At 48.9% G+C, this 24,669-nt stretch overlaps 2 protein-coding genes across 5 annotated transcripts in view; one reads left to right on the top strand and one right to left on the bottom strand.

Moving 5' to 3' along the window:
- The window catches only part of ALG1 (ALG1 chitobiosyldiphosphodolichol beta-mannosyltransferase), a 52,941-nt gene that overhangs the window by 18,189 nt on the left and 10,083 nt on the right, over nt 1-24,669 (bottom strand). The window lies entirely within an intron of this gene.
- Nucleotides 219-24,227, top strand: C20H16orf89 (chromosome 20 C16orf89 homolog). 4 transcript variants are annotated; one of them, XR_012429726.1, is made up of 9 exons: nt 219-437; nt 6,109-6,258; nt 8,402-8,552; nt 10,208-10,325; nt 12,590-12,725; nt 13,396-13,500; nt 15,397-15,520; nt 21,430-21,516; nt 23,876-24,227. XR_012429726.1 is itself a non-coding variant. In XM_005591169.3 (8 exons), the coding sequence occupies exons 1-8, from the start codon at nt 230-232 to the stop codon at nt 24,004-24,006; spliced, it is 1,086 nt and encodes a 361-aa protein (XP_005591226.3). In that variant the 5' UTR covers nt 219-229; the 3' UTR covers nt 24,007-24,227. The 4 variants fall into 4 exon arrangements, 2 of the variants coding, with proteins under 2 accessions (XP_005591226.3, XP_073884922.1); XR_012429725.1 differs by having other exon boundaries at nt 10,019-10,325; XM_005591169.3 differs by lacking the exon at nt 15,397-15,520.

The raw sequence follows: 24,669 nt of genomic DNA, 5'->3' as shown, positions 1-24,669 counted from the left end.
AGGACTGGTCTAACCTCCGCTGCCTCGCAGTCATCCCCCCGCAGCCACCCTTCCCAGAGTCCTTTGCCCAGGCCACCCCAGGCTTTTTGGCAGCCCTGCCGGGCCACTGGTCTTCAGGTCTGCCAGAGGGAGGTGCGGAGGAGGTGGGAGGAGGGTGTGCAGAGGCGGCCTGGGCTGGGCCAGAGCTCGGGGTGCTGAGCGTGTGACCAGCTGTGAGCAGAGGCCAGCCATGGCCAGCCCGGGGCTGCTGCTCCTGCTCTTACTGACGGCACTGCCACCGCTGGGGTCCTACTCGCTGCCTGGACTGGACACTGCCGAAAGTAAAGCCACCATTGCGGACCCAATCCTGTCTGCGCTGGAGAGAGCCACCGTCTTCCTAGAACAGAGGCTGCCCGAAATCAACCTGGATGGCATGGTGGGGGTCCGCGTGCTGGAAGGTAAGTCAGCCCCAGTTCCCCTGGCTGGACACTGGGAAGCTAGCTCTCAGCTTTGTCCTCTGCCCTGCTCTGTACGCCTGGGACCTGGCAGCCTCCTGGCCCCAGAATAGCCTGCCTCAGCTATAAGGAGACAGGAGACCAGGGGATGGCTCTTCCTGGGGGCTGTGGCCCAGCTAAGTGTTACCAATTTTTTAGAAGTAGGAAAGATTTAAAGGCAACATGGGAAGGGATTTGGGAATTATCTTTTTCTCAGAATGAAATGATCCATTTGACAGCCCCTCCTGACTCACCACGAACAAGGGGAGCAGGGAGAGAGCTCCGCGAACAGATATTTGTGGGAGGGCCCCTCCCCTTGAGGGAGTTGGCTGTGGACAAAACTCAGGACCCTCAAGATCCGGTTCCAACCCTGCTTCCTCCACTTCCAGCCAGAGTCTCCTGAAGTTTCTGCAAGAACAGTCAAGTGTTTGTTTAGCTTTAAGAGCTATAAGATCCCCAAGAAGGGGGCTGGAGACAGGCCAAGGCAAACACACACACACCCATCATGCACAGACACACAAACATGCATGCATGCACGCACACACACACGCACATCACACACAAAGCACGCATGCACGCACACACACGCACATTATACACACACAAGCATGCATGCACACACACAAACATGCACATCACACACACAAGCACGCATGCATGCCTGCACACACACAGGCATGCACGCACGCACACACACGCAAGCATGCATGCACACACACATGCACATCACACAAGCATGCATGCACGCACACAATCACAGACACAAGCATGCATGCATGCACACGAACATGCACATCACACACACAAGCATGCATGCATGTACACACACAAACATGCGTGCACGCACACACGCACATCACATACACAAGCACGCATGCACGCACACACACATGCACATCACACACGCAAACACGCATGCACACACACAAGCACACATCACACACAAGCACGCATGCACGCACACACACGCACACCACACACACACAAGCACGCATGCACACACACACACTCACATCACACACATCACACACACACACTCACATCACACACATCACACACACACAAGCATGCATGGACGCACGCACACATCACACACACAAGCACACATCACACACAAGCACGCATGCACGCACACACACGCACATCACACACAAGCATGCATGCACGCACACAAACATGCACATCACACACATGCATATCACATGCAAGCACGCATGCACACACACACAAGCACACACACAAGCACACATCACACACACAAGCATGCATGCACGCACACACGCACACCACACACAAAGCACGCATGCATGCACACACACATCACACACAAGCACGCATGCACACACACACGCACATCACACACAAGCACGCATGCACGCAAACACACGCACATCACACACAAGCACACATCACACACACAAGCACACATGCACGCGCACACACATGCACATCACACAAGCACACATCACACACACAACCATGCATGCACGCACATACACGCACATGACACACACACACAAGCACGCATGCATGCACACACAAGCACATCACACACACGCAAGCACACACACAAAGCACGCATGCACGCACACACACGCACATCACACACAAGCATGCATGCACGCACATACACGCACATGACACACACACACAAGCACGCATGCATGCACACACAAGCACATCACACACACGCAAGCACACACACAAAGCACGCATGCACGCACACACACGCACATCACACACAAGCATGCATGCACGCACACACACACGCACATCACACACACAAGCACACATCACGCACACAAGCACACATGCACACGCACACGCACATCACACACACACAAGCACGCATGCACGCACACACACGCACATTATACACACACAAGCATGCATGCACACACACAAACATGCACATCACACACACAAGCACGCATGCATGCGTGCACACACACAGGCATGCACGCACGCACACACACGCAAGCATGCATGCACACACACACATGCACATCACACAAGCATGCATGCACGCACACACACATCACAGACACAAGCATGCATGCATGCATGCACACACACAAACATGCATGCACGCACACACACACGCACATCACACACACAAGCACGCATGCACGCACACACACATGCACATCACACACGCAAACACGCATGCACACACACAAGCACACATCACACACAAGCACGCATGCACGCACAAACACGCACACCACACACAAGCACGCATGCACGCACACACACGCACACCACACACAAGCACGCATGCACGCACACACACTCACATCACACACACATCACACACACACAAGCATGCATGGACGCACGCACACATCACACACACAAGCACACATCACACACAAGCACGCATGCACGCACACACACGCACATCACACAGAAGCATGCATGCACGCACACAAACATGCACATCACACACACACATGCATATCACATGCAAGCACGCATGCACACACACACAAGCACACACACAAGCACACATCACACACACAAGCATGCATGCATGCACACACGCACACCACACACACACAAGCACGCATGCATGCACACACACATCACACACAAGCACGCATGCACACACACACGCACATCACACACAAGCACGCATGCACGCAAACACACGCACATCACACACAAGCACACATCACACACACAAGCACACATGCACGCGCACACACATGCACATCACACAAGCACACATCACACAAACCATGCATGCACGCACATACACGCACATGACACACACACACAAGCACGCATGCATGCACACACAAGCACATCACACACACGCAAGTACACACACACACAAGCACGCATGCACGCACACACACGCACATCACACACAAGCACGCATGCACGCACACACACACGCACATCACACACACAAGCACACATCACGCACACAAGCACACATGCACACGCACACGCACATCACACACACAAGCACGCATGCACGCACACGCACATCACACACACAAGCACACATGCACGCGCACACACGCAACACACACAAGCACACATCACACACAAACACGCATGCACGCACACACACGCACATCACACACACACAAGCACACATCACACACAAGCACTCATGCACGCACACACACACGCACATCACACACAAGCACGCAGGTGGCTCCCACGGGGGTGGGTGCTTCCTGGGGCGCGTGTGATAGCAAAAGCTGCAGTTCCCTAAGTATCTGCTCAACGTGGGCACAACCCAGGTGCACTGCATGGAGTACTTCAGTGCCCTCTCCCCGTCTTCCCTGAGGTTACACCCATTATTATTATCCTCTTTTACCAGTGAAGGGAGGGGGTTCTCTTACTCATGACTGGGTAGCATTCACTGGGAAAGCGGCCCCACCTAACAGCCTCAGACCAGATTCCCCGCTCCTTGGCAGCCGCAGCGGGCCCAGCTTCTCCACCCACGCCACATCACACATCCACTGCCCCTTCCCCTCGCAATAATCTTGCTCCATAAGAGATTCCCCAGGAATTCAGTGCTTAATACAACCGTGAACTGTGCCCAGAAGGGAGCAAAGGCAGTGCCAGTGCCTAGAACAGAACTTCAGAACCGGACTGCCCGAGTTCAAATCCTGGATCTCCCCCAACTGGCTGCATGGCACTGAGTTACCTGCTCTCGTGGAGTTTTGGTTTCCTCATCCTTCAGCTGAGCTGGTGGATGGCAGTAGCACACAATCATGCACATGTATCTCGTGAGATTGTGTGTCTATGTCATCTTACCAGTGGGGCAGTACTTGTCAGCCATTACTGTTTCCATTTATCAAAGCGCTGAGCATCCTTGACTAGCAGCAACGGCTTCTTCATCTGTATCTCTCTAAACAATGAGCTCCCAGTGGACAGGGTCTACGTCCCATTGCAGCGGTCCTCAACCTTTTTGACACCAGGGACTGGTTTTGCGGAAGGCAATTTTTCCATGAACTGAGGTGGAGGGGAAGGTTTCAGGATGACTCATGTGCATTACATTTATTGTGCACTTTATTTTGTATTTAATATTATTATTATTTTGAGACAGAGTCTTGCTCTGTTGCCCAGGCTGTAGTGCAGTGGCACCACCTCGACTCACTGCAACCTCCACGTCCGGGTTCAAGTGATTTTCCTGCCTCAGCCTCCCAAGTAGTTGGGACTACAGGCGCCCGCCACCATGCCCGGCTAATTTTTGTATTTTTGGTAGAGATGAGGTTTTACCATGTTGGCCAGGCTGGTCTTGAACTCCTGGCCTCAAGTGATCCACCTGCCTCGGCCTCCCAAAGTGCTGGGATTACAGGCATGAGCCACCGTGCCCGGCCCACTTTCTGTTTATTGTTATTACGTTATAATACATAATTATACAACTCACCATAATGTAGAATCAGTGGAAACCCTGAGACTGTTTTCCTGCAACTAGATAATCCCATCTGGGGGTGATGGGAGACAGTGACAGATCATCGGGCATTAGATCCTCATCATCTAATGTGTGCAACCTAGATCCCTCGTATGTGCAGTTCGTACAACAGGGTTCGCACTCCTGTGAGAATGTAACGCAGCCACTGATCTGACAGGAGGCAGAGTTCAGGCGGTAACGAGAGCGAATGATGGGGAGCGGCTGTCAATTACAGATGAAGCTTCGCTCCCTCACCCACCACTCACCTCCTGCTGTGCGGCCCCGTTCCTAACAGGCCATAGACCAGTACTGAACTGGGGGTTCAGGACCCCTGTCCTGTTGGACTTTGTAGACCCGGTGCAATCACAGGAGGAGACACTCTGACACACGGGAGCCTCTCCCTGTTAGCACTCCCAAGTGTGTACTTCTTCCCTGCGGGTGTGCCCGTGAAGGGGACTGAGCAGAGGGGCGTGATAGAGCCAGTTGCCCTGAAGGACGTCCTCAGCATCCTTCTTAACCTAGCCCATCCTCCCTAACAAGGTTCCTACCTGACGGCAGCTGCCCTACTTCATCCCTCGCCCTCTCAGCCCTGTGTGGGTGCTCTCACTCAGATGCTCTCCCTCATGTCTCCCTAGTTTCTGGCCATCACTGGATCTTCACCATTCTCTCCCACCCCAACGAAGCTACTGCTAGCCCACAGGGTACCTCTGTGGGAAGCAGAAAAAGGCCCTTCCTTCCTGAAGTCACTTGACAGCCATCTGCTGGGAAATTGTCTTACTACGTATACAAACCCATGATCCGAATGTGTGTTGCCCTTGTGCAGTGTACAACCTGCTCAACTGTACACAGTGGTTCTCTACCCTGCAACCTTTCTCTGGCCATCCAACAAGAAAGTGTCTGAGTCAAGGATTTGAGGATTTGAACCTCAAGTATCAAGGATTTGAACCCAGGTCCGCCTCCAGAAACCAAGCTCTCAGCCACCACCTTCTACCACTGTGACACCCATTCCCATTGCCCAAATCACCCTCATCCTGGCCTCATTTCCAGTCAGCTCAGTAAATCCTTCCCCTCTGAGTGCTGGAGAAGCCAGAGAGGCTCCCAGGAAGCATTAGACTTTGGGGAAATTTTTTTTTTCCCTGTTTCAAGGCAAAAAAACAAAACAAAACAAAAAAGTCCCAATTCCAAATAGTAGAGTGAATTAACTCCGATCTCTTCCAGAGCAGCTAAAAAGCGTCCAGGAGAAGTGGGCTCAGGAGCCGCTGCTGCAGCCGCTGAGCCTGCGCGTGGGGACGCTGGGGGAGAAGCTGGAGGCTGCCATCCAGAGATCCCTCCTCTACCTCAAGCTGAGTGACCCCAAGTACCTAAGAGGTGAGCACACGTGGGGTGTCCCATTCCCTCAGGAATAGCGCCTCTGGGGATATTGACTGAAATAACCCAGTGTGGGCTGTCCTGGGGCTAGGCTGGGCTGGGACAGTCCGTAACCAACTTCGACCTGTCTGCTGAACAAGCCACAGACAAGCCCTGGGGACATGCGGTCATCCTTGACTTCAGACTCTGATGGGCTCTCCCCCCCACACAGAGGGGTGCGGAGTAGGCAGGGTGTCTACTCTCATGCATTCAGTGCATGCGCAAGCTGGAGGTCCTGGTCCTGGACCAGAGCGGAGGGGCTGGGCTGTCCCAGAGGGGAGAGTGTCCAAAAGGCGATGTGACCCTTTGCACAGCAAACAGTAGTGTCCCATATCACCAAATTATATTAATCCACTTCATTAAATGTCAGTAAAAATTCCTGAAGTTGTCCACACTCTATTTTTCAAAATGGTGGGGTTTATCTCTCTCACGCCTTATGACCACTGAGAGTCTCTCTTTCCTCACTAGCTCAGAGTGACCCTGCAAAAGCTCCCATCTAATAAGTCTGGCTGAGTTGTTCCTGGATGGCAAGGGTGGGGCACAAATAACCAGGCCGTCATGCTGCTCCAAGCCTGTCTCCCCTGCTCCCCGCTCCCATCAGATGTGTGGGGGTCAGCGGGGAGGTAGCCAGGCCATCTTCACGCTCACACGGCAGTCCAGCCGCAGGGACCATAGCCCAGGCCCACCTTTATAGTGTTGAGGTCTCCACCCTCTCCCAGTCCTGGTCCCTAACACGGGCCGACCTTTCCAGTGTTGAGGTCCCCACCCTCTCCCAGGCCTGGTCCCTAACACGGGCCGACCTTTCCAGTGTTGAGGGCCCCACCCTCTCCCAGGCCTGGTCCCTAACACGGGCTGACCTTTCCAGTGTTGAGGGCCCCACCCTCTCCCAGGCCTGGTCCCTAACACTGTCCCCGCCTATGTCGCCTTAAAGATGCCTATGACCGGGCACCTGTTTAGTTAAGAGCTCCACTTTCTCACCAAACCGAAGGGGTCTACTAATATCACCTCCCTGCTAATCCCACCTCCCCACTTCTTGTTGTTGTTGTTGTTGTTGTTTTGAGACAGAGTCTCACCCTGTTGCCCAGGCTGGAGTGCAGTGGTGCAGTCTCGGCTCACTGCAACCTCTGCCTCCTGGGTTCAAGTGATTCTCCTGCCTTAGCCTCCCAAGTAGCTGGGACTACAGGCACCTGCCACCACGCCCAGCTAATTCTTTTTCTTTTTTTTTTTGAGATGGAGTCTTGGTCTGTTGCCCAGGCTGGAGTGCAGTGGCGCAATCTCAGCTCCCTGCAAGCTCCGCCTCCCGGGTTCACACCATTCTCCTGCCTCAGCCTCCCAAGTAGCTCCTTCTCCAAGCCCCCAGGGCTGAAGCCAGGAGTTTGTGCAGACCCAGGTGCAGCTCCCCAAAAATGAGCTGGTGGCACCCGCCACCACGCCCGGCTAATTTTTTATATTTTTAGTAGAGACAGGATTTCACTGTGTTAGCCAGGTTGGTCTTGAACTCCTGACCTCAAGTGATTTGCCCGCCTCGGCCTCCCAAAGTGCTGGAATTATAGGCGTGAGCCCTATCACTAAAAAAAAAAAAAAAAAAAAAAAAAAAAAAAAAAAAAAAAACCCAATCATAGCTCACTGCATTCTCCAGCATCTTCCTGCCTCAGCTGGGACTACAGGTGCACACCACCACACCTGGCTACTTTTTTCATTTTTGTGGAGACAGAGTCTTGCTATGTTACCTAGGCAGGTCTGGAACTTTGGGCCTCGGGCGATCTTCCTTCCTTAGCCTCCCCAAGTGCTGGGATGACAGGTGTGAGCCCCGCACCTGGGAAACGAACCCTTTTATTTATCTGGGTCTTCCATGGGATGCAGTGGGTTTAGTCAAATCCCGTCCCAACACTGTTCCTATTGATTGGGGGAAAAAATGGTTTTATAAGCGAAAGGAGCTTTCTTGAGTGTTTCAAACCCAATCTGGAGCCAGGAGACAGGGCTTAGAGCCCTGAGCTGCACCTGCCAGTGGGCAGAGCTGCCGGAGGGGGTGGGGACACCAGGGTGGCCCACTGCTCGTGGATCACCCCCACAGCCTGCCCCACCTATCTGTCCTCTCTGGCAGAGTTCCAGCTGACCCTCCAGCCCGGGTTTTGGAAGCTCCCACATGCCTGGATCCACACCAACGCCTCCTTGGTCTACCCCACGTTCGAGCCCCAGGACTCATTCTCAGAGGAGAGCAGCGACGGATGCCTGGTGCAGCTGCTGGGAACCGGGTGGGCCCTGCACTTGCCCTATTTGCTGGAAACCCAAACGCACTTGTTCTCAGCTGGCCCTGTCCCGCTCCTCCTTCTCCAAGCCCCCAGGGCTGAAGCCAGGGGTTTGTGCAGACCCAGGTGCAGCTCCCCGAAGCTGCCGGGCTCTGCCCTCTCCCACTCTCGCAGGGTGCCCCATGCTCCAGCTGCCCGCTGGCCTCCCATGCCACAGCGGGTCTTCCAGCAGCCACAGCTGAACACACCACCTCCAGGTCCCAGGACAAATTCCCAATTCCTCTCCACCCTTCCAAGTCCCCAGGCCCCTAGAGGCCTCTTTTCAGACTCTCCCAGGCTCCCTCCCACTTCAAAGACTTTGCTCCCCCACCCCACCCACCCCACCCCTTGGGCCTCAGGAAGTCTGTCCATCCCCCAGGGTTGGTGCCAGCATCCTACCTCCAAACCCCATCCTACCTCCGACCCCAGCACATAGCAGACCTCCCGTGAGAGGTCTTATAGCCACAGATGCAATTTACATTTGTATTATAGGCCTGTCCCCATCCCCAGTGAGGATGCAGGTCCGGGAAGGCAGGACTGAGCCTAGTTGGGCTCCTCATTTTATCCTGGTACTTGGTGGGCTTGGAGCAAGGCCCTAGGGCAGCCCTGGGCACAGGAGCCCATGGGCAAAGTGGGCAGCAGGTGCCCAGGCCGCATCCTCTCAGCATCCTTCAGAGCAGTGCTTGGGCCAGGACATAGCTGAGCTCACCGAGGGGTTGGGCCCCAGTCAAGGACCCTTGCTTTCTTAAAAAATTTTATTTAATTTTTTTTGAGACAGAGTCTCACTCTGTCATCCAGGCTGGAGTGCAGTGGTGTGTTCTTTCTCGGCTCACTGCAACCTCTGCCTCTCAGGTTCAAGCGATTCTCGTGCCTCAGCCTCCTGAGCAGGTGGGATTACAGACGTACGCCACCACACCCGGCTAATTTTTGTAGTTGTATATGTATTTTTTCTTTTCATTTATTTATTTATTTTGAGATGGAGTCTCACTCTGTCTCCCAGCCTGGAGTGCAGTGATGCAATCTCAGCTCACCGCAACCTCTGCCTCCCAGATTCAAGTGATTCTCAAGTGATTCTACCTCAGCCTCCCAAGTAGCTGGGATTACAGGTGTGTGTCACCATGTCCAGCTAATTTTTGTGTTTTTAGTAGAGACAGGGTTTCACCATGTTGGCCAGGCTGGTCTCGAACTCCTGACCTCAGGTGACCTGCCTGCCTCAGCCTCCCAAAGTGCTGGGATTACAGGTGTAAGCCGCCACGCCCGGCTGGTGCAGGAGGAATAAGCATGTTGGGCCCAGATTCCAAGTGGTCTGGATTCAAGGACCCACCATTTAGGGCTGGAAAAGATGTGATTTGTCCCAGGGAGCAAGAGGAAGTTTCAGCCTTGGTGGCTTCCTCAACCCCGGGATAGCTCTAGCATCATCTTTCCTGTGCTAGGGCAGCCAGATTTAGCAAATCGAGATGCAGAACTGCTATATTTTCTCTGGCAACCCCCACGCCCAGCTGGGTGTCTGGAATCTACTGGGAGTTCCAAGAACTACAACTGGGAGGCTGGATCGCAACCTGGGAAGACGCAGGGCAGGGTCAGTGCTCCATCCTTAACAGCTTGGAACCACTTTCCCCCAGGACAGACAGCAGCGAGCCCTGTGGCCTCTCGGACCTCTGCAGGAGCCTCATGACCAAGCCTGGCTGCTCGGGCTACTGCCTGTCCCACCAAATGCTCTTCTTCCTCTGGGCCAGAATGGTGAGTACCCAGGGAGCCCCGCCGTGCCAGCGGAAGGGGAAGGAAAAAGGAAAAGGGGCGGCCGAACGTGGTGGCTCACACCTGTAATCCCAGCACTTTAGGAGGCCAAGGCGGGCAGATCACTTGAGGCCAGGAGTTCAAGACCAACTGGGCCAACATGGTGAAACCCCTTCTATATTAAAAACACAAAAATTAATTAGCTGGGCGTGGTGGTGCACACCTGTAATCTCAGCTACAAGGGGAGGCTGAGGCAGGAGAATCGCTGGAACCCGGGAGGTGGAGGCTGCAGTGAGCGAGATCACGCCATTGCACTCCAGCCTGGACAACGGAGTGAGACTGTCTCAAAAAAAAAAAAGAAAAAGAAAAAAGAAAGAAAGAAATGAAAAGGGGCCTGTGGCAATGTAATTTTGTCTGCTACATACCAGGAAAATAAGCAGAGTTTTGGATTTGTACTTGGGACTTCAGGAGGGAGAAGTAGGGCCCCTACCATACTTCTGCTGTGTAACTGAGCCAATTTGGGATCTGGCATTTGGGATTCTGCTGAGCCGGTGAAACAGATAGCTTTGCCTGCTGAACTGGACTGCAGGGCATCAGAAAAACACAATAAGAGAAAGACAGAGAGAATAAAAGAGAATCATCAGAAAGAACTATGTAAACAAAAACAAATGAATGAGGCTAGGCACCGTGGCTCATGCCTGTAATCCCCGTACTTGGGGAGGCCAAGGTGGGTGGATCACTTGAGATCAGGAGTTCGAGACCAGCCTGACCAACAAGGTGAAATCCCGTCTCTACTAAAAATATAAAAATTAGTTGGGCATGGTGGCGTGCACCTGTAATCCCAGCTACTCAGGAGGCTAAGGCAGGAGTATCACTTGAACCAGGGAGGCAGAGGCTGTAGTGAGCTGAGATCATGCCACTACATTATTCTCATATATATATATACACACACACACACACACACGTGTATATATGCCACTATATATACATATGGCACTTTATATACACATATTAAAAATATAAAATAAAGAACTATATATATAGTGGCACATATATATAGTGGCATATATATATGTGGCATACATATATAAAAAATATATGCCACAATATATATTTCTTTTCTTTATATATATACACACCACTATATATATATATATATATATATATATATATATATATATATATATATATGCCACTATATATTTTTTTCTTTTTTCTTTTTTTTTTGAGACAGAGTCTCACTCTGTTGCCCAGGCTGGAGTGCAGTGGTGTGATCTTGGCTCACTGCAACCTCTGCCTCCTGAATTTAAGCAATTATCTGCCTCAGCCTTCCAAGTAGCTGGGATTACAGGCACATGCCACCATGCCCAGCTAATTTTTGTATTTTTAGTAGAGAAGAAATTTCACCATGTTGGCCAGGCTGGTCTTGAAATCCTGACCTCGTGATCCGCCCGCCTCAGCCTCCCAACATGCTGGGATTATAGGCGTGAGCTACCGCGCCTGGCCATATAAATTTCTTCATACAGAAAAGTAGGGTTCATTATCTTTGTCCAGAAATTCTTAGCTGAGGGGACACTGTTTTTTTTTTTTCCCAACAGAGTTTAAAAATGATTATTTCTCTGCAAGCTGTGACAGACCAATATTTTAATAAATACAATAAAAACCATATTACAAGGGAATGATTTTGATCATCAGATTCAACAGGTGGAAAGTCACTCTGAACACTGCTGCGGAAGTGTCTAAAGTCTGCTGTCAACTCCTGTCCTTTTCTCCCAGCGTAGGCAGTGACCAGCCCGGTTCTCGGCCCACACTTTGAGTAGCACTGAAGCTGCCCGTGGGGTCAGGCTGCTTGTAGATTGCATTGCCTCCCCGCAATCATACAGCACCTCCTAGTGGCTCAGGCCTCACACTGGGCACTTCCCAGCTGTGTCATCCACCCACATGGGAGCCCCTCTGGTGCAGTTTCTAGCGGCCTCACCCTTTCCCGATAAAAACTCTTGAGGCTCAGAAAGGTTACTTTAGCAAATCAAGATCACACAGCTCCTAATTGGCAGAGCTGGATCTCGAACCCAACTCTCTCTGATGAAGGAGCCCCAGCAGGCTGGGGGCGTGCATGGGGAAGAAACCCTGCAAAAAGGAGAAAAAGACCTGCCCTAAACACAGCCCCTTGCAAGACTGTCTCAGAACTGCAAGACTTTCCCATAGCAGGGCATGTGTCTGTCATCCATACCACTGACTCCTTCGTCTTTGGGTGTTTGTCTCCCCAGAGGGGATGCACACAGGGACCGTTCCAACAGAGCCAGGACTATATCAACCTCTTCTGCGCCAACATGATGGACCTGAACCGCAGAGCTGAGGCCATCGGATATGCCTACCCTACCCGGGACATCTTCATGGAAAACAGTATGGCCAGCATTCTGCCCCAGGGACAAAGGAGCAGGGTGTCCCCCAACCAACACAAACACACACACACACACACACACACAGAGTTGCCAGATTAAGCAAGTAAACAGAGTGCTCAGTTAAATTTGAACTTCAGATAAGCAATGAATCCATTTTTAGTATAAGTTTATCCCAAATATTTCATGGGTTATACTTATACTCAAAAATTATATTCATTGTTTATCGAAAACCCAAATGTAACTGGGCATCCTGTATTTCACCTGCCACTGTGTGACAGCTTCCTGGCCCCAAAGGCTGCCCCAGTGACTAAGCTCTACACAGATGGACCAGGTCACTGGCAGATAGACCTGCAAAGTCATATGGATGAGTGAGACAGGGAGCGCTTGGGCGGCTTCTCGCTGGCTGGGGTGTCCAAACCCCTCCACTGACCCTGACTTTGGAGCAGCCCTGACCAAGGCCCTCAGTGGGAGGTGGGACACAAGTGTGGGAGCCCCTAGTTGCTCAGGCAAAGGCTCGAGCTGCCTCCTTCCAGCCCCTGCATTGAACGCCCACCCCCTAGTGCTGCCTAACCCAGGCAGATGAACGCAGGTGGTACCGTGGCAGCCCTGGGGAGTGGGAGGAGGTGGGCCTGGGGGGCAGGCCTGCAGAGGGCCCCCGTCTTTACTTCCAGTCATGTTCTGTGGAATGGGCGGCTTCTCCGACTTCTACAAGCTCCGGTGGCTGGAGGCCATCCTCAGCTGGCAGAAACAGCGGGAAGGATGCTTCGGGGAGCCCGGTGAGCTGCGCTGCTGCCCTGGCTAAGAGCGGGGACAGTGGGGGGGTGGGGGGCGGCGCTGGGTTTCTAGGCCAGGTGTGGAAACAATGCATTGGTGTTAAAGTTGGTGAGGGATTTGTAACCTGCAGGTGCACACACACACAGACATGTGTGCACACAAGTAAGAAACAGGCTCAGAGCTTTGGAAGCCAAAATGTGGCAAGACAGGAGCCCGCCTTATTGGAAGGTGTTAGCCCCTGCAGCTGCATTAACAAGCCCATTTGTATTGTACTGTTTTTAGGCTGAAGATAAAGACAAACCCAAGACTGGGTGATTTATAAAGAAAAAGAGGTTTAATGGACTCACAGTTGCACATGGTTAGGGAGGCCTCACAATCATAGTGGAAGGCAAAAGGCACGTCTCACATAGCAGCAGACAAGAGAGAATGAGAAGCAAGCACAAAGGGAAATCCCTTATAAAACCATCAGCTCTTGTGAGACTTACTCACCACCATGAGAACAGTATGGGGGAAACGGCTCCCATGATTCAGTTACCTCCCACCAGGTCCCTCCCACAGCACCTGGGAATTATGGGAGCTACAATTCAAGATGAGATTTGGGTGGGGACACAGCCACAGCACATCACCATTCATTCAGCAAGTACATACTGAGCACCTACTAATGTGCCAGACACCATCTAGGCTCTAGGAAAAACCAGAGCCCCGAGGAAAAGAAACATAAATCACCTGAACAAACCAAGAAGTGGAAGAATTGCACGTTCTGGTAAGAGCTATAAAGTAGACGACAGGGTGAGGAAGAAAACTCCAGGGAAGGCTCTCCAGGTGGGTGGTCAGAAACAACTACACGGGAGGAGGTGACAGAGCAGAGGGTGGAGACGCAGAGGACTCAGCCACTTCCTAGCTGGGTGACACTGAACAGCTGGTCCCTTTGGAATAAGCTGCTTCACCCCTCTGAGCCTCAATTTCCCTGTCTGTAAATAAATGAACATAGTAATCCCGACCTTCCTGAGCTGCAAGGAGAGTCGCTGTGACACCTTTGAAGCCGCATAGCCTGTGCCAGGCACAGGGCAGCTCCCAGGAAATGCTAGTGTCCTCATTAGAAGCTCGGGATGCTCCAAGAAGCAAACGCTTTTGAAATAAGATGGTGTATTTTTAAAACAGAGTTTATACAATGAAGATTCTTAGGCCCCCAGACCTAAAGCTTCAGCAGGTTGAGGATGGGGCTATGGAACTTGCATTTTTGGCTTTACTATTATTCTCCAAAGACACGTAATAATGTACATATTTATAGGGTACAGTGTGATATTTCCATGCATGTATACAATATGTAATGAGCAGATGCATCACCTCAAACATCTGTCATTTCTTTGTGTTGGGAACATTCCAAATTCGCTCTTCTAGCTATTTGAAAATACGCAATAGGCTCATGCCTTATAATCCCAGCACTTTGGGAGGCCAAGGCAGGTGGATGGCTTGAGCTCAGGAATTAGAAACCAGCCTGGCCAACATGGCAAAACCCCATGTGTACTAAAAATATCAAAAAAATTAGCCAGGCGTGGTGGCGCACGCCTATGCTCCTGGCTACTTGGGAGACTGAGGTAGGTGAATCACTTGAGCCCCAGGAGGTCAAGGGGTGCTGTGAGCCATGACTGCACCACTGCACTTCAGCCTGGGTGACACAGCGAGATACTGTCTTTAAAAAAAAAAAAAAAAAAAAAACCATGCCACAAATTGTTGTTATTTGCAATCACCCTATAGCACTATGGAACAGTACCACTTATTCCTCCTCCTGGCCATACTAGTGCATCGTCTAACCAACCTCTGGTTATCTCTTCTCCCCATCCCCCTCCCCACCTCTAGTAACCACTATTCAACACTCCCCTTCTTTTTTTTTTTAGAGATGGAGTCTCGTTCTGTCACCCAGGCTGGAGTGCAGTGGCGCTATCTCGGCTCACTGCAACCTCCACCTCCCAGGTTCAAGCCATTCTCCTGCCTCAGCCTCCCGAGTAGCTGGTACTACAGGTGTGTGCCACCATGCCCAGCTAATTTTCATATTTTTAGTAGACACAGGGTTTCACCATGTTGGCCAGGCTGGTCAGGATCTCCTGACCTCAAGTGATCCACCTGCCTCAGCCTCCCAAAATACTGGGATTATAGGTGACCTGACTCAACACTCCACTTCTATGAGATCAATTTTTGTAGCTTCCACAAATGAGGAAGGACATGTAACATTTATCTTTCCATGCCTGGCTTACTTCAATTAATATAATGTCCTCCATGTTCACTGATGTTGCTATGAATGAAATAATTTGGTTATTTTTATGGCTAAATAGTATTTCATTAGGTCTGTATACCACATTTTCTCTGTCCATTCATCAGCCGAGAGACACTCAGTTGCTGCATCTTGGCTACTGTGAATAGTGCTGCAATAAACATGGAGGTGCAGATGTCGCTTCAACATACCAATTTCCTTTCCTTTGGATAAATACCCAGTAGTGGTATTTATCCAAGTCCTAGTTTTAGCTTTTTGAGAAATCTCCATACTGCTTTCCATAATGTCTGTACTAATTTACATTCCCATCAAGAGTGTGTAAGAGTTCTCCTTTCTCTGCATCTTTGCCAGCATTTATTTGTTGTCTTTTTTTTTTTTTTTTTTTCTTTTTAGACACGGTCTCACTCTGTCACCCAGGCTGGAGTGCAGTGGTGCAATCTCGGCTCACTGCAACCTCTGCCTCCCGGGTTCAAGAGATTCTCCTGCCTCAGCCTCCTGAATAGCTGAGACTACAGTGGGAGCCACCAACACCCGGCTAATTTTTTTATTTTTTGTAGAGACGGAGTTTCACCATGTTGCCCAGGCTGATCCCGAACTTCTGAGCTCAAAGTGATCCACCAGCCACGGCCTCCTAAAGTGCTGGGATTAGAGGCGTGAGGCACTGCACTTGGCCATTTTTTTGTCTTTTTGATAGTAGTGTGAGATGCTATCTCATTGTGGTTTGATTTGCATTTCCCTGATGATTAGGGATGCTGAGCATTTTTCATAGACCTGTTGGCCATTTGTATGCCTTCTTTTGAGACGTCTATGCAGCTTATTTGCCTTTTTCTTTTCCTTTTTCTTTTTTTTTTTCTTTTTTTCAGACAGTCTCATTCTGTCACCCAGGATGGTGTGCAATAGGACAATCTTGGCTCACTGCAACCTCCACCTCCCGGGTTCAAGTGCTTCTCCTGCCTCAGCCTCCCAAGTAGCTGGGATTACAGGTACCCACCACCGCCATGCCCAGCTAATATTTGTATTTTCAGTAGAGACAGGGTTTCTCCATGTTGGCCAAGCTGGTCTTGAGCTCTTGGTCTCAAGTGATCTGCTCACCTCGACCCCCCAAAGTCCTGGGATTATAGGAGTGAGCCACTGCACCTGACCTTGTTTTATTTACTGTAGCCTTGAAGCATATTTTGAAGTCCAGTAATATGATTCCTCCAGCTTTGTTCTTTTTCCTTAGGATTGCTTTGGCTATTTGTGGTCTTTTGTGGCTCTACATAAATTTTAGGATTTTTTTTTCTATTTCTGTGAAGAATGTCATTGGTATTTTGATTCAATCTGTAGATCACTTTGGTAGTATGGATATTTTCACAATATTGTCTTCCAATCCATAAACATGGGATGTCTTTTCATTTTTTGTGTGTTCTCTTTGATTTCTTTTATTAGTGTCTTTTACAGTTTTCCTTGTAGAGATCTTTCACCTCCTTGGTTAAATTTATTCCTGGGTATTTTGTTTTTCTTTATTTATTTATTTATTTATTTATTTTTTTTTTTTTTTTGAGACGGAGTCTCACGCTGTTGCCCAGGCTGGAGTGCAGTGGCGCGATCTCGGCTCACTGCAAGCTCCGCCTCCTGGGTTCATGCCATTCTCCTGCCTCAGCCTCCTGAGTAGCTAGGACTACAGGCGCCCGCCACCGCGCCCAGCTAATTTTTTGTATTTTTAGTAGAGACGGGGTTTCACTGTGGTCTCGATCTCCTGACCTTGTGATCCGCCCGCCTCGGCCTCCCAAAGTGCTGGGATTACAGGCTTGAGCCACCGCGCCCGGCCGGGTATTTTGTTTTTAGCTCTTATAAATAGGATTACATTCTTGATTTCTTTCTCTGCTAGTTCATTGCAGGGGTATAGAAATGCTACTGTTTTTTTGTATGATTGTTCTGTATTCTGCAACTTTGTTGAATTCATTGAATTCATTCAGTTCTAAGAGTTTTTTTGGTGCAGCTTTTAGGGTTTCCTGTCTATCAGATCATGTCATCTGCAAACAGGGATAATCTGACTTCCTCCTTTTTCATTTGGATGCCCTTTTTTGTTTCTCTTGCTTAATTGCTCTGGCTAGGATTTCTAGTACTATGTTGAATAAAAATGGTGAAAGTAGGCACTCTTGTGTTGTTCCACTTCTTAGAGGAAAAGCTTTCATCTTTTCCTCATTCAGTGTAATGTTGGCTGTGGGTTTGTCATATATGACCTTTATTATATTGAGGTACATTCCTTCTATACCTAACATATTGAGAGATTTATCATGAAGGGATGTTAAATTTCATCACATGCATTTTCCTGCATCTATTAAGATGATGATATGATTTTTGTTTTTCATTCTATTGGTGTAATGTGTCATATTTATTGATTTACATACGTTGAACAATCCTTGCATCCCTGCAATAAAGTCTCCTTGTTCATGATGAATGACTTTTTTTTTGTAATGCAAAACATTCAATTACTTACTGGAAGTGGTCAAAGTAGGAAAGCCATGAATGATTTTTAATGTATTGCTGGGTTTGGTTTGCTAGTATTTTGTTAAGGATTTTTGCATCTAGGTTCATCAGGGAAATTGGCCTATAGTTTTGTTGTTGTTGTGTCCTTGTCTGGTTTTAGTATTGGGTAATGCTGAACTTGTAGAATGAGTCTGGAAAAATTTCCTCCCCTTCAATTTTCTGGAAGAGACTGAAAAGAATTGGTATTTGTTCTTCAAATATTTGGTAAAATTCATCAGTGAGGCCGGGCGCGGTGGCTCAAGCCTGTAATCCCAGCACTTTGGGAGGCCGAGACGGGTGAATCACGAGGTCAGGAGATCGAGACCATCCTGGCTAACACAGGGAAACCCCGTCTCTACTAAAAATACAAAAAAAAAAAAAAACTTAGCCGGGCGAGGTGGCAGGTGCCTGTAGTCCCAGCTACTCGGGAGGCTGAGGCAGGAGAATGGCGTGAACCCGGGAGGCGGAGCTTGCAGTGAGCTGAGATCCGGCCACTGCACTCCAGCCTGGGTGACAGAGCGAGACTCCATCTCAAAAAAAAAAAAAAAAAAAAAAAAAAAAAATTCATCAGTGAAACTGTCAGGTCCTGGGCTTTTTGTTTTGGGGAGACTTTTTATTACACATTCAATCTCATTACTCATAATTGGTCTGTTCAGGTTTTCTATTTCTTCTTGGTTCAATCTTGGTATGTTGTATGTGTCCAGGAATTTATCAATTTCCACTAGGTTTTCTTTTGTTTGGAGACAGAGTCTCGTTCTGTTGCCCAGGCTGAAGCGCAGTGGCGCAATGTCAGCTCACTGCAACCTCCGCCTCCCAGGTTCAAGTGATTCTCCTGCCTCAGCCTCCGAGTAGCTGGGATTATAGGCGCCCACTACCACACCTGGCTAATTTTTGTATTTTTAGTAGAGACAGGGTTTCACCATATTGACTAGGCTGGTCTCGAACTCCTGACCTCAAGTGATATGCCCACCTCAGCCTCCCAAAGTGCTGGGATTACAAGCATGAGTCACTATGCCTGGCACACTCCACTAGGTTTTCTAATTTGTTGTTTGTAATAGTCTCTAATGATCCTTTGTATTTCAGTGTTATCAGTTGTAATATTTCCTTTTTCTTTCTGATTTTATTTAGTTGAGTCTTTTTTTTCTTAGTCTAGTTAATAATTTATCTATTTGTTGATCTTTTTTAAAAACCAACTTTTTGTTTCATTGATCTTTTGTATTGTTTCTTTAGTCTCTTATTTATTTCTGCTCTGATCTTTACAATTTATTTCCTTCTACTAGCTTGGGGCTTGATTTGGTCTTGATTTTCTAGTTCCTTGAGATGTATCATTAGTTCGTTACTCGAAATCTTTCTGCTTTTTTGATGTAGGCATTTATTGAAGTAAATTTCCCTCTTAATACTGCTTTTGCTATATATCCCATAGGTTTTGGCATATTGTGTTTCTATTTTCACTTGTGTTAAGAAATTTTTAAATGTTCTCCTTAATTTCTTCATTTGTTCATTGGTCATTCAGGAACATGTTGTTTAATTTCCCTGTATTTGTACAATTTTGAAAATTCCTCTTGTTATTGCTTTCTACTTTTATTCCATTGTGGTCAGGAAGATACTTGCTATGATTCAAATTCTTTTAAATTTGCTGAGACTTGTTTTTTGGCCTAACATATGGTCTATTTTGGAGACTGTTCCATGTGCTGATGAGAATATATATTCTGCAGCAGTTAGATAAAATGTTCTGTAAATGTCTGTTAGATTCATTTGGTCTCAAGTGCAGTTTAAGTTCAGTGTTTTTTTGTTGAGTTTCTGTCTAGATGATCTGTCCAATGCTGACGGCAAGGTGTTGATGTCCTCAGCTATTATTGTATTGGAGTCTATCTCTCCCTTTATATCTAATAACATTTGCTTTAGGATTCTCCAGTGTGTTTAATACATATATTTTTAGAATTGTTATGTCCTCTTGCTAAATTAATTCTTTTAACATTATATAATGACCTTCTTTGTCTCTTTTTACAGTTTTTGACTTAAAGTCTGTTTTATCTAAGTATAACTACTCCTTCTCCCTTCTGGTTTCCATTTATGCGGAAGATCTTTTCTCACCCTTTTACTTTCATTCCATATGTGTCTTTGCCAGTGAAGTGAGTTTCTTGTAGGCAGCATATAGTTGGATCATGTTTTTTTCATTTATTCAGCCGGTCTATATATCTTTTAAGTGGGGGATTGAATCAATTTGCATTCAAGGTTATTATTGGCTTGTGAGGAATTACTCCTATCATTTCATTCATTGTTTTCTGGTTATCTTCTATATCCTCTGATTTTTTTCTTCCTTTCTTATTGTTATCACTGCTACTTGGTGCTTTTCTGTAGTGATCGTTTTGCTTCTTTTCTCTTTCTCCTGTTTCTCCTCTACCAGTAACTTTTACACCTTTTCATGTTTTCATAATAGTGATTACTGTCTTTTTCTTTTCAGATGTAGGATTCCCTTGAGCACTTCTTGTAAGGCCAGTCTAGTGGTGATGAATTCCCTCAGTTTTTGCTTGTCTTGGAGGGACTTACATTTTTAACAAGCACGTCCAGTGGTTCCGATGGTGGGTGTTTGGGGAACCACAGTTTGGAAAACCATCAGTAGATGACAAGTTTAGGCCATGCAAAAGGATCTGCAGACAGGTGCAGATGGAAACTTCTGGAATAGCCTCAAGTTTCAAGAGAAGACCTAATTTCCTTGAAATGTTATTGGGGCAGGAGGTTTAGTGAGTAACATTTAAAAATTCACCTTGAGACCAGTTGCAGTGGCTCACACATATAATCCAGTACTTTGGGAGGCCAAGGCCGTAAGCTCACTTGAGCCCAGGAGTTCAAGGCCAGCCTGGGCAACATAGCGAGATCCCATCTCTACCAAAACAACAAAAAAAATTTTAATAGCTGGACATGGTAGTTCATGCCTGTAGTCCCAGCTACTTGGTAGGCTGAGGCAGGAAGGATTGTGTGAGCTCAGGAGTTTGAGGCTGCGGTGAGCTATGACTGTGCCACTGCACCCAGCCTGGCCAATAGAATGAGACCCTATCTCTAAAATAAAAGAAAAGAAGTCAAAAGAGATAAAAACATAAAAAATAAAAATCTCTCTTGAGAAGTTCAACTTTTGCTCTTCTCCCAGATGCTGAAGATGAAGAATTATCTAAAGCTATCCAATATCAACAGCATTTTTTGAGGAGAGTGAAGAGGCGAGAAAAACAATTTTCAGGTAATGAAAATACCAAAGGGAGTTTCTTGACATGAAACTGAGATATCCCAGCAAAACAGAGGCCTGTGTTTATTCTCTGCTATGGAAGAAAAGCACTTGGCATCACCAAAGGGGCACTAATCAGAGGCCCTTCATGTTTGGGAGGTGGAAGGGAGGCTGGGGGTCACTGATGGTCTCCTCTTAGAAAGTGGGGAGACAGGCCGAGTGCGATGGCTCACACCTGTAATCTCAGCACTGTGGGAGGCCAAGGCGGGTGGATCACCTGAGGTCAGAAGTTCAAGACCAGCTGGGCCAACATGGTGAAATCCCATCTCTACCAAAAATGCAAAAATTAGCCAGGCGTGGTGGCGCATGCCTGTAGTCCCAGCTACTTGGGAGGCTGAGACAGGAGAATCGCTTGAACCCAGGAGACAGAGGTTGCAGTGAGCTGAGATTGTGCCACTGCACGCCAGCCTGGGTGATTGAGTGAGACTCTGTCTCAAAAATAATAATAATAAAATAAAATAAAGTAAAACTTAAATAACTGCAGGCAAAAGCAGGAAGGGATATGGAATAACCACCTCACAGAGTAGATGTCCAACATACGTGGATATATGATTCCAGTAACTAAACGTCTCTCCATCAACCCCACTGTGGCCTCATCATCCGCCTACAGGTGGACAGGACAGAGGAGTGAAAGCAGAAATCCAGTGAGTCAGTTTTGCAGCTGCCACCAAAGCTCAGGCAGAAGGGAGAAAAGTTCTCAGGAGACTTCCAGAGGCCTCTACCCTAGCTAGGCCTTCCTGACACAGAGGGGCTGGGGCTGCCTATGGCTGGGGTGGTAGGGGCCTGCTGTATACTACCTGGTCAACTGCCTGTTCCCAGAGTCAGACAGCCCAACACAAGAACTGTCCTAGGGACTGGAGCGGAAGACGCAGAAATTCCAGAGCCCAAGGCCCTCCCTGAGGCACCTCCAGGTTGACCAGCAGCCTACAAAACTGCCCGGCAGGGGTGTGCTCATTCTTGCACTTATGACACAAGCCCACGGAGCAGGAGGCAGCTGGTGTAGAGACTAGGAGCACAGGGTTTGAGGTCAGGTTGTGTGGGTTCGAGTCCCGCTTCTGCCTCTTACTTGCTGTGAAAGTCACACAACCTCTCTGAGCCTCATTTTCCTCATCTGTAAAATGGGCACCAAACTGTTGGGGGCTAATGACTGATCATCGTGCAAAGCCCTCCCTATTGTATGTGGCATACAGTAGACCACCAGGAGGCATGAACTGCCAGGGTTAATCATTCAGCACCTTGAAATCTGCATTCTCCCTCCCTTCAAGGGACCTGGCTGGGGTCCCGTCCCCTTCCCAAAGTTTCTGGTAGAGAAGAAAGAATTCCTGACTCCCCTCCCACAAGCGGATAGATTGTGAGACTAGAGGCGTGCAGCCCACTTTGAGCTCAAAGAACTAACTACATCTAAGGGTTATTATCTCAGGCAAGTGCGCAGGCCTGAGACTCTGACTCCATGAACCATGAGGTCACATGGGACCAGGCAGACCAGAGGCAACTAACAGGAAGGCGGTTGGGGTCAGAAAATGAGCTGTGGAGTCACCAGGGCCGGGGGCTCAGCTTGGCTACCCGAGCCTCAGTTTCCCTATCTCAGAAGGTCTTACACAGGACCTGGGACAGGATTCTGGTGCATGTCGTTTATTGAGGTATGTAAGTCAGGGAAGCAGGCTAAGCCAGGCAGGAGCTGGACAGGATGCGGTCTCAGGTCAGATCCCCCCTCAGGGATGGGAGGGGAATGCCTTGGAGCATAAATTGCACCACAGAGTCATCCCCCTGGGACAAGGTGGCCAGGCTTTTGTATCCCTGTATTGGTAAGTTATTTAGGAGGGACATACCTCCCAGAGAAGGGCACCCGGCCCAGCAAAAGGGGCCTAAGGGAGCACTGAAGCACCCACTCAGTGTCTTGCAAGTTGCCTGAAACGGTATCTGCAAAGCACTTTTTTTTTTTTTTTTTGAGACAGAGTCTTGCTCTGTGGCCCAGGCTGGAGTGCAGTGGCACGATCTCGGCTCACTGCAACCTCTGCCTCCTGGGTTCAAGTCATTCTCTTGCCTCATTCTCTGAAGTAGCTGAGACTATAGGTGCCTGCCACCATACCTGGCTAATTTTTGTATTTTTTTAGTACAGACAGGGTTTTATCATGTTGCTCATGCTGGTCTCGAACTCCTGATCTCAAGTGATCCGCCCACCTCAGGCTCCCAAAGTGCGGGATTACAGGCGTGAGCCACCGCGCCTGGCTGAAACGCACTTTCAATGGGACTGTGTTGATTAAAGGGCCAATGTTCTTGCCACCCAGCACTCACAGGGGCTCTCTTCCCGCAGATGGCTGCTCTTCCCACAACACAGCCACAGCGGTGGCAGCCCTGGGTGGCTTCCTATACATCCTGGCAGAATACCCCCCAACAAACAGAGAGCCACACCCATCCACACCGCCGCCACCAAGCAGCCACTGAGACGGATGTTTCCACGCCTGCTGCCTGGAGGACGAACAGACTCCTTCAGTCCTCCTCCCTTAGATCCTGGAGGGCATGGCTCACATCCCGGGGAGCAGGCATCTGGAAGCAAAGCCACCCTGATGCCCCATCTGGGAAGCCCTGAGTACGCAAGACCAGGGTAGGTGGGGGCCGGGAGGGACTCAGGTGTGAATGGATGAATACAGTTTGACTGCAACTGACCCAGGGTTGAGTCTTGTTTCTCAGCCTTGAGGACAACCTTGGACAACCTCTTGGTCTGTTTCAACTTTCCAGTCCCAGTCAACACAAATTCTTTTTTTTTCTTTCTTTCTTTATTTTGTTTTTAATTAATAGACGAGATCTCGCTCTGTCACCCAGGCTCACTGCAGCCTTGAACTCCTGGGCTCAAGCCATCTTCCCATCTCGCCTCCTGAGTAGCTGGGACAACAGATGTGTGCCACCATGCCAAGCTAATTTTTAAATTTTTCCTAGAGATGGGGTCTCACTATATAGACCTGGCTGGTCTCGAACTCCCAGCCTCAAGCGATCCTCTTGCCTTGTCCTCCCAAAGTGAGGGATTACAGGCATGAGCCACTGCACCCAGCCACAAATTCTAAAAAGACCCATAAACTGGTATCTTAAAGGCTATTTGTTCAGGTATCA

The sequence above is a fragment of the Macaca fascicularis genome, chromosome 20 (assembly GCF_037993035.2).
Source record: "Macaca fascicularis isolate 582-1 chromosome 20, T2T-MFA8v1.1".
Classification (NCBI taxonomy): Eukaryota; Metazoa; Chordata; class Mammalia; order Primates; family Cercopithecidae; genus Macaca; species Macaca fascicularis.
This window is presented reverse-complemented; position numbering and strand designations above follow the sequence as displayed.

Excerpts from the sequence above, each read along its gene's own strand:
- C20H16orf89 (XM_074028821.1), top strand. The coding sequence starts at position 230 with ATGGCCAGCCCGGGGCTGCTGCTCCTGCTCTTACTGACGGCACTGCCA. Across the intron at positions 438-6,108 it reads GGGGGTCCGCGTGCTGGAAG|AGCAGCTAAAAAGCGTCCAG; the intron begins GTAAGTCAGCCC and ends GATCTCTTCCAG. Across the intron at positions 21,517-23,875 it reads GCGAGAAAAACAATTTTCAG|ATGGCTGCTCTTCCCACAAC; the intron begins GTAATGAAAATA and ends CTCTTCCCGCAG.